A 10,668-nucleotide genomic window follows, 5' to 3' on the forward strand; every position below is an offset into this window, starting at 1 on the left:
ATCGCCATGATTTGAGTTTTCACTGTAGTGTACGTTACCTGTTTTACGGCGACAGAAACTACACTACCCACAAAGCTCAGCGGTAAACCAGGAAGTGCGGCTCACGTTTCCGTGGTCACCGTGAGATCTGCTCGCCGTTTGTTTCCTGCAGCCTGAGTGGAGCGGCGTCGAGTCCGACTGGAAAGACAGAGCATCATCTCCTCCACAAAAACACCCCGTACAATGAAACTATTAGCAATATCTTTCTCTCTTGAGATCAGCTTCGTCACTGTTATTCTGCTGGTAAGCATCGTTGTCTCAGCGTTTACAGCTGTTCCAGTGTGAGCTAATGCTAGCCGGGGAGTTAGCTCTGAGCTAACTGATAAAGGTCTGGTCGCAGAAAAACATGCTTTTAAAGTGACACATGGCCGCGGATTATGTGTATATGCAACAGGATCAAAGAGCATGCGTTTTGTCCTCATTGCACACACCGATTCAAACACATAGTCAAGTTATTGAGCTGCTGGGTTTAACTTCGATTGTTATCGAGTAGCGTTACGTTTTTGTTAATAACTATCTATAAAGGAGGAAACAAAAGGCAATTGTGCTTTTTTTAAAGTTACAAATTGAAGTAAAAGTATTAAACTGTATGTAACTTATTGAGGTTACGTCCAGTTAGCAATCATCTCTTGACAGCAGTGAAATATTCACCAAGTAAGAACATTGTTGGGTAATCATTGTGGATATTTAACTCATTGGCTCATCAGTATTTTATTGGGTTTAGTATTTTTGGTAGTGAAAGTTAATGTTGGTTGATGCTCGCCGGTTGGAGAGTTCCTCTGTTGTGTCTCATTCTTATTGGCTGAGAACCCGGAACTAAACATCGCAGTTTGGCCCAAGTGAAAACTGTAATAAGCCGCACAACAAGCAGCGGCTCCAGCACGGTCTGACTGGTCTGACTCTATCTAACCACAGATAATGTGTCATCCTGCACCTGTTTGAATGCACAGGTGTCAGAACTAACAGAGAGGACGGCCTTGGTCCATTTGATCCTTAGTTAAGACACAACAAACAGTGGCACATCTTTTTGCTTGGCACTAAAACATAGTAAGTTAAGGCATAAAGCAGTAAGACTTTGTTCATTTTAGTTTCATAAATCATTGTAAATGTAATATGTTTGCATTTTCTACTTCTGTTTAAAGAAGGATTTAATATATGATATGATATTCCTGTATTAGTCCCACAGCGGGGAAATTCGCAGTGTACAGCAGCAAAGGGGATAGTGCAAAACAAGAGGCATCAATAGAAATAATACTAATATCAGAGTATGACACACTATAAACAGTACTGGTATATACAATAATAGTAATAATAAAAAATACTGGTATATAAAATGAGATACAGATTGATATTTACACAATTGCACGTTGCAGTGAATGATATTGCACATTATTTTCAAGTATGTACATTTATTGTCAGGTTGTTATGTATGTGGTCTACTGGGAGCAGTGCTGGTTGTGTAGTCTCACAGCTGCAGGGAGGAAGGACCTTCTGTAGCTCCTTCACACATTTAGGGTGAAGGAGCCTGTCGCTGAATCATAACCCCTTACTTGGTTAGAATATTAGAACATAAACATATGAGTCTCTAACGTCTAGTTTCAGCCTTAATTTAAAGGGAATGACAGTGATGCTCTGGTCTGTCTGATTGGCTGTATGACGGTTAAAAATGTGTGATCCTGTTTTGAGGCCGTGTTATCGGTGATGGGCATGGCGTCTTACATCCTGTTTGAAGAGGATTTTGAGTCATCACAGACCAAAACCAAATAAATAAAGTAGAAGCGTAATTTAAAAGCTGTTACCATTACAGAGAAGTTTTTGATCCTGTTGCATAGGGTGACTTCAGGGGCTGTGGTAGTAGGTGTTTATGGATCTAAAACACATTGGACTACAGTTGTAAACTATATGAAGAAAAAGAGAGGATGAGTGACAATGCATTACTGTTTGTCCTGACATTTGTGTTGAAATATTGCAATTTTAGAGAACTTGCTCAGGTTACAATGCTTTCTCAAACCTTTGTGTTTATACTCTGCAGTCGTTTCCCACAGTGATAGTATTTCTCTTATTTCACTGTATGGTGACTGTCATAACATGTAAAAAATCTAAATAAAAAACAAACAAACATTTTTTCTGCTCTCTAGTATTAACATATCTAAAGAAGCTGCAAATAGTGCTAGGATTAAGACATCCCCCATGGTTAAATCATTATTAAAACCAAATTCATGTTTTAGTGACCGAGCAAAGAAATGTTTACAAGAATGTATCTATCTGTTTACAAAACATAATGTTCCCCAGGCAGCAGCTAATGATGGCTATGTCAGTGAAATGTGAGGATGATGATAGCAAGTGTAATATGATATTTCAGCTAACATTTTATCGTGGAAAATATTTCTGTATTTAAAGCCATGCAGCAGCGGTATGTTAAGACAAACCTTTTTTTGTAGATTTTGATCATATGAAAAATTGAGATTTAGATAATGTGCCCTGCCCAAAGTTATTCTTAAATGACAATAAAATCAACACACCTCTCGACTACTGTAGGTTAAGTTGAAAAACTAACAGGGGAGCATTTGAGTTACTATGTTAGATATTCATGAGATGACCATTGAATATCTACACTTCAGCAGTATTATTACATGCATTCTTCTCTTGGACATTTAGACCATTACCATTGTGGTTTATCAATATATGTGCTTGTTTAAAAAATATAAAGGTTCAAGCTACCAAAAAGTACGCTGCTACTTTGCAGTGTCTTATCACATTTTGTTCATGTAAATGCCAGACGTTTGTAAAACTCCAGTCATAGTGATCTACGTGCTTTTATGAAAATCAGGTTACCTGGAAAGCAAGTGATGCTCTGTTGGTAAGGACAGGTCAGTGATATTGTCTGTCATACATTTAGCCGAGTACCAGGAGCAGTGGGAGAATACCAAGGATCAGACAGTGGAAAGATGACACACTTTCATTTTCCTGGAGCACTTGGGGAATTTAAGAAAAGTTTTGGATAAAATGATCCTTGCTGGTCCACTCAACTCAAGCATGCTCCACAGCACTGCATACACGCTGCACGCAGCTGTCGCTCCTTGTTATATTCATCATTGAAAGGATTATGTGAAGCAGTCAATTGGTGTGTTTGGGGCCCTAAGGCTCTATTTAAGGTTTATTCTGCTGGAGTTGATGGTCACCTGAGTTGAAGCTGTCGTAATATAAATCTGCATTTTCATTTTTTTTTTTTTTTTTTTTAAAGAAAAAGTATTAATTGCTAATCTGTCTGATTCCTGTGTGTCTGTAGGTGATGGGCCTCTCTACTCCAGGGCAAGCAGAAATCACCAGTCTGGACTCGGGCAACATTGATGATATCCTAAGTAAGACATAACACTTTTTTCCTTCGGAAGTTACCAGAGGGAACAGTTTGATGTTTGGTGAAATGTCATTAATATTAAAAAATGGAGTCCACTCTTACATCTGAGCATTAATATGAGGTCCACTCACTTAACTAAGAGGTGGAAATGGAAAAACTGAAAAAAAAATTAATTTGACTATAGGCAAATCAGTCTGTTTTGCATATTTCAGTAAAATAACTCCAGTTTTAATCCAGTTTCATTCCAGTTGCATTTAACTTGGTATGGTCAATTTATAATCTAATTAATTCCAATTCAATCCAATTAATTATAATTGTGCTTACAGCGGTCTGGCTATGGAAACCAAAAGATTGCATCAAATCTTCACTTCATTTCCCTTTCCCTTATTCTGACCCCTGGTCATAAGGTGATTGTGGAAAGGAAATACTCGCTTTTAATAGGAATACACTTCCAGCACCATCAGGCTTATGAAGGGTGACCACTTGCTTCGTCCGGTCAGGGGCTGACAGAACAGAGACTCCAACACATGAAAAGAGATTAGTCCAGGGATATGAGACAGAAATGACAAGTTAATGACAGCAGTAAAGGCATAGCTACACAAGGAGAGTGAGGAGTAGAGTCAGGAAAGAGTCTATTACATCACAGGAGGCCGCCATGCAGACGAGGTGTGTAGCGACACAACTGAAGGATTGGTTCAGTGTCACCAGCCCTAGTCATGACCTCCATTAGAAAGAATATTTTATATATATCAAATTATAAGGACCTGTTCAGGGTGGGATGCAGGGGTGTCTGCATGCTGAAGACAATCTTAGAGCTCCTTTCGAAAGAGAGGAGCCTCTTAATTAAAGGCTTTGCCTCTCTTTCTACTTTTGGAACGGTAGGAACCACAAGTAAGCTTGCAGTCTGAGAACAAGATGCTCGTTAAAAAACAATTTAATATCATAACCCCTTATTTGGTTAGATTATTTAAAGTTTAATTAGAACATAAACAGAGTCCCTAATGGCTAGATTCAGCCTTAATTTAAATGTTATGACAGTGATTGATAAAAGGCTCTGGTCCGTGCCTGACTGGCTGCGTGACTCCTTAAAAATGTGTGGTCCTCTTTTGAGGCCGCATTATCTGTGACGGACATAGCGTCTTACGTCCTGTTTGAATAGGATCTTGAGTCATCACAGACCAACCTCAAATAAATAAAGTGGAAGCATAATGTGGAACCTGGAGTTTGCCCTGTTGGGGATATATTTGTGAGGAGGAGAATTTTAAATTCTTCCCTGGATATTTAACATGCATTTACGATGTCAATTATGATAGAAAAACATAACACAAACATATTCATGTATTGAGGTTTAACTTTATTTCCTCTTTGTATGTTTTACTTGCAGATAATGCTGGGGTGGCATTAGTGAATTTTTATGCTGACTGGTAAGTGTCTTTTTCTTTCACTGCAATTGGACATCTATACATCAATTACCTACAAAGTGACTTCTGCTCTTAATTGAAATCCTTCCTGCACATATCACATGGCATCTTAAATTTAGATCGAATGCTTTCGGTTACAGAACGTATTCTTTGTTCATAATATTTACACTGTTATCATGCCATTGTTTTGCCAATTTTTTTTTAGGTGCCGATTCAGTCAGATGCTCCATCCGATTTTTGAAGAAGCATCAAATATAGTGAGGGAGGAGTTCCCCGATATTAAACAGGTGGTGTTTGCTCGCGTCGATTGTGACCAGCATTGTGAGTATAACAAACTTATCAGTATAGTTACATTTCATGTTGATAACTAAACAGAAATCTAACTTAAAAAAGTTCCTGTTGGAAGTCGTCATACAGTCATCATGGTTTCTTTGAATTGTTCTCTTTGATTACAGAATAGTTGTGTTGTTCTCTCAGATGTAAGTCGCTTTGGACAAAAGCGTCTGCTAAATGACAGTAGTAGTAGTAGTTGGGCAACATACATCTTTAGCAGAAGAAATAAGTTTGAGATCTATGTACGGTCAAAATCATGAATAAAAACAAAGAAGTGTGAACATAACATGTATACTGTTGTGTCATAAGTCCATTGCATGCTTAACCTGCTTAACCACATTCTTTTGAGAGACGCTACAGAAGCAGAGGCTTCATATTTTCGATGGAATTGAAGTCAGGACTTTGGAAAGTTAGAGGTTTTGTTTTAGCTTAATTGATTATTTCTCAGCTGGTTTAACTGTGTACTTAGAGGCATTGTCCTGTAGAAACTACTTGTTTAAAAACAAAGTTTTAACCATCTTGCTGAAAGACTGAGTGAATGAAGACAATTTAAAAGGTTTATTATTCCATTCTTGTTATCGTAGATGTGTCTGGTGCTATTTCAGACCCAGGTCTAGTACGAACCCGGTTTTATGCGTTTTTCTGACAGGAAAGTTCCATCTCTTAGCTGGATCCAGGGGTGTAATAGTAGCACTTGTTCGCTTGAGTCACTAGCCGATGGCAGGATTACGGTGAATGGCCTAAACCAGCCAAACTAAAACTGCATGACTGCACATGCTGTTTTGGGGGAGGTGCTTCTCTCCGGGAAGGCATCCTCATAAGAATATGGTGATGTAAAACCCACTGCTGTTCCCAGCAGCTTCCATTTCATGGCACATCTGTTCCCTGGTGGTTGCTGGGTTGTTTTTGGCCATCCAAACTGATTTCCTCTCAGCTGAGGTTGACGGCTTCCCAGACTATGGCAAACTTCAAATACCCCGTGTTTATGTTTAAATGTTTGAACTGATGGTCTTGGACTCTGCAGCGGTTGGTAAATGGCTCCCACAGACATTCATGACTTATAAAATGTCAGTGATAATCTTTCGTACGTCTCTGCTGAGCTCTTTAGATGTTTCTTTTTTTACCGTGTTGGCCAGCCTAGTGAGTCCTTTTTTGTTAACCTGGAGACTGCACCAGGTCCTGGATGAGTTGACTCCTTGGCAAAAAGAAAACACACGTAGAACTTTTAGTCATTTAGTATTTAAAAATAAAAGTTGCTGTATGTATTTTTTTTCTTAAAGAGGCATGTTCATTCTAACCCAAATAACAATTTCATAGCTATACCATTTGTTTTTTTACATTTTAAACTAGAGATATATGTTATTCATCTAACAAACAACTAATATCAGTACATTTGTGATAAAAAGTGTTTAAAAAAAGAAATTGTATGAATTTAGTATCCAAACTATTATATCCGTTAAAAAAATTGTATGAATTTAGTATCCAAACTATTATATCCGTTACAATTAGTATATGCTGTCGGATGACATGCCTTAACTTGATACCAGGTTTATTGTAGAGCATGAAATAAAATATGTGCACATGTATACCTTTACTGTATCTGATGCTTAAACACACACAAAGATGCCCGCCACACTAAAGCCCCAGCCTTCTGAGATAGAGCAAATTAAAGAGAATTATTGATGACCTGGAAACTGTTTGAAGACTAATGACAAAACTGCTGCTTCCTGTGAAGACTGGAGGCTTAGAGACGCCCCGCAGGGAGATTGACACCTGCCACACACACACACGCACACACACACACACACACACACACACACAATGACTGTGTGTAGAGAGAATATTTACTCTTGGCGGGGGGCTGCTTTCATGTGGGAGATCAGAGCTCAGAGCTGACTGAGGGCAGTTTTTTCAGACTAAGATTTAGCTGCCACCTCTGTCACAGCTCTGCTGCTCATCTAAGCATCCCCATGTGTTTTTACTCTACTTCTTGTTCTTCATCAATTGATTTGTCTCTCTTTGCTTAACTCCCCTGCTTCTGTGCGTAGCGGACATAGCTCAGCGCTACCGCATCACCAAATATCCAACGCTGAAGTTGTTCCGCAATGGGATGATGATGAAGAGGGAGTACAGGGGTCAGAGGTCGGTCACGGCAATCGCTGACTTCATTCGACAGCAGCAGGTCGATCCAGTGAAAGAGATGCACTCCATGGAGGAGGTCATTACGCTGGATGTAAGTGGCAGAGACACATATTCTGTCCAAGAACAAGCAAATGTGAACATCATTCAATAAAACTTGAGACTTGTTTCACTTTTTTATTCCACAGAGGAGTAAAAGAAATATCATTGGTTACTTTGAGAAGAAGGACTCTGATAACTATCACACGTATGAAAAAGTTGCTAACATCCTTCGAGATGACTGCACATTCTTAGCTTCTTTTGGGTGAGAACACAGTACCATATTATGCTTGTTAGTCATTGTTCCAGTACTTTCATTCTGTTTACATGCGTGCACTTGTCTTTTCCTGTTGCAGTGCTGCATCAGAGTCCGAGCGCTTTAGTGGAGACAACGTGATCTACAAACCTGCAGGGGAAAATATTCCTGACATGGTCTATCTCGGCTCCATCACCAACTTTGACCTGACGTATGCCTGGGCGCAGGACAAATGTGTGCCTCTTGTTAGAGAGATCACCTTTGAAAATGGAGAGGTTTGTTACCTGAACTTTTGTTTTGTTAATCATAGATGTATAAATATGCTTGTGTGGATCTGTAAACGGCTGCACCCAGAATCAGCTTGAAGGCTAGTGATGGAGTTGTTTGTATTCTTGCTGAACCACAAAAAGGCCAGAGTCCGTTTATCCTCATGTGATTTGGTTGTCGGTTTTCCAGGAGCTGACTGAAGAAGGACTTCCTTTCCTGATTTTATTCCACATAAAAGAAGACACAGAGAGCTTAGAGAAGTTCCAACATGAAGTAGCTCGCCAGCTCATCAGTGAAAAAGGTAGAAGTGCTAGTTTGTCACATTTTTTTTTTGTTTTTAATCCTTATTAGAGATGTTGCTTTGTGTGAGTCAGTTGTTGTGCAGAGGTGACATTCATGACGTTGGTGTTTCCTTCTCAGGTTCCATAAACTTCCTCCATGCGGACTGTGATAAGTTCAGACATCCTCTGCTCCATATTCAGAAAACTCCCGCTGACTGTCCCGTCATTGCCATAGACTCTTTCAGACACATGTACGTCTTCCCGGACTTCAAAGACCTCAAGTAAGTTCTCTGGGCATTTCAAACAATGTTAATATAACTGTGACATTTGTTACATCTTTAACCCACCACACTGCAACATTTCAAAAATACAGACTTGTTTTTTTTTTTTTTTAAAGGGGCCAAATATAAATCGAATATATTTGTAGTTGCTTTTGTAATTTTTAAATAAATCATTCTAGTTTCTAGTCAGTAAGACATGTTAAACATTCCTTTGAATATTTTTGAGGAATTATTGCCTTTTTTTCAATGAGCTACATGACATCATTCATCTATGTGTGTAATTGTTCATAATGAGAACTCTTGGTCATAAAATAAATTTTGTTAGACACACAGGCCACCATAATCCACTCTGCACTCAACAACAGAGAAATGTCACACCTCCTAAAATCTGCCTTTCATGAATGGGCCAGGACACTGGAGCTAATGTGACATGATTTGGCATGTGCAATAAGTGTTAAACTAATCCACTCTAATCTAATTTAATCTTATTTATTCTGCCCCCCACCACTCAGCACCCCTCCACAATCAGTCTCATCAGATAGACAGAAGCCCGGAGGACTGACTAGCCTTCCACAACCTAATTACATCACATACCCACTGCATGTAGCACACAGATTGTAATCACTTTAGGACAGGGTGTTTGTGTATGTATTTATATATATGTGTGTGTGTGTGAGTGTGTCATCTGGAAGAACATACTGTATATGTTCTGAAAGAGTTAATTCTGACCTGCTATGTAATTGCATATCTGCGCTTGTGTTGGAATTTTTGAATGATTGATGTTTCTTAATGTGTTAACTGCATTGTGATTGTTTCATGAACATGCAACACCTTATAAGTGCCACATACTCAGCAAAACAATTGTTTTTGTGGTTAAGAAAGCCTGCTAAATCCATCATGTTTGTACATAAATCTGCATGCGTATACATTAGTTTTTTTTTGTTCCCTTTAGCATTCCTGGTAAGCTGAGACAGTTTGTTTTGGATCTTCACTCCGGTAAGCTTCACAGAGAGTTCCATCACGGTCCTGATCCCACAGACACCACGCCTGGACAGGTCAGTCAGCAGCATCCTCACTCTGTGGACTCTCAGAAAGTCTTTTGTTATGTAAAACTTTAGATTGTCTTTAATGTATTGTATTTATTTATTTTTGTTCAGGAGGAGACAGGCAGGGAAGTAGCCAGCAACCCTCCAGAGAGCTCGTTCCAGAAGCTGGCACCCAGTGAGACTCGCTACACCATCCTCAGGGATCGTGATGAACTGTGACCTAAAGGGCCCACCAGTGATCCTGTGACTCAATGCCAGGCCCCAGGGTCGGGGACGGGGTTAGGGTTGGGACAGGCCAGCGGGACAGTACAGTAACACCCAACACCCTTACTGAAGATATCAAGATAGAGATAAGGAGAAAAATGAACAGGAAAATGATTTGAAAAGAAGAACAGCAGACAGAGGAGGAGAGTGCATCCAGTGACACAACCATGTCAGAATAACCTGTAACTTTTTTCCACATACTGTTTTTATTTTGCGTTAAGAGGAACTGGGATAAGGAAGAGAAAATGTGTTTGGGAAGAGGGATGGGGGCACTAGGACATCAAAAGAAGTTTACTTTTTTTTTTTTTTTTGGAGCTTGTAAATATATATGTGCTACATTGGAATCACAATGTTGGTCTAAATTAAATTCAGAGTTTTCTTTATTTAATTCATTTCCTTTTCATCGCCCTGCTTTTTGTTGGGAAAAACGAACAGAGCAGTCTCCTCATTCCAGTCGTAAGATTGTTATCTTTGGGTAGTTTAGTCTGTCTAGTAGAAGATGCTTGTTTCTTCTCACTGCCCTCATGGCTGCATCTCGATACAATCAACTTCAGTCTAATTTGTTATAAAAATAGGTATAACTACATGATTTTATTTCCATATCATCTCTGCACACACAAAATGAATAGAAAAACTCTTTGTAAAGAACAATGGAGCAGCAAGATTTCTAATTGAAGCTTGAGAAAGATATAGTTTCAGCTACTCCAGCCTTTTGAGATGCACCCCCTCTCTTCCAGGTTTCCATAGATGATGATGTATTTTTAAACTGCTTATAAACAAATTTTAGAACCTTCATTTTTTTTTTCTTTACAGTACTGTGCCACAGTGGATGTAATGAGTTTTGTTTTCTTTTTCCCCCATCACCAATTAATAGAAAACACCTAAAGCCCCTGGCTCTCAGATTACTAAATTCTGTTTCCTTTTAAAGCACAAAACAACACCTT

The 10,668-nt window shown here is 39.0% G+C and overlaps 1 protein-coding gene across 1 annotated transcript; it reads left to right on the forward strand.

Moving 5' to 3' along the window:
• Nucleotides 1-125: 125 nt before the first annotated feature.
• On the forward strand, nucleotides 126-10,668 carry erp44 (endoplasmic reticulum protein 44). The gene is made up of 11 exons (XM_061716766.1): nucleotides 126-282; nucleotides 3,329-3,401; nucleotides 4,782-4,821; nucleotides 5,024-5,139; nucleotides 7,200-7,384; nucleotides 7,479-7,594; nucleotides 7,686-7,860; nucleotides 8,042-8,153; nucleotides 8,273-8,414; nucleotides 9,367-9,469; nucleotides 9,572-10,668. Exons 1-11 carry the CDS (start codon nucleotides 223-225, stop codon nucleotides 9,677-9,679), a joined length of 1,230 nt encoding a protein of 409 aa, XP_061572750.1. The 5' UTR covers nucleotides 126-222; the 3' UTR covers nucleotides 9,680-10,668.

Source organism: Cololabis saira, chromosome 3 (assembly GCF_033807715.1).
Source record: "Cololabis saira isolate AMF1-May2022 chromosome 3, fColSai1.1, whole genome shotgun sequence".
In the NCBI taxonomy this organism is placed as follows: Eukaryota; Metazoa; Chordata; class Actinopteri; order Beloniformes; family Belonidae; genus Cololabis; species Cololabis saira.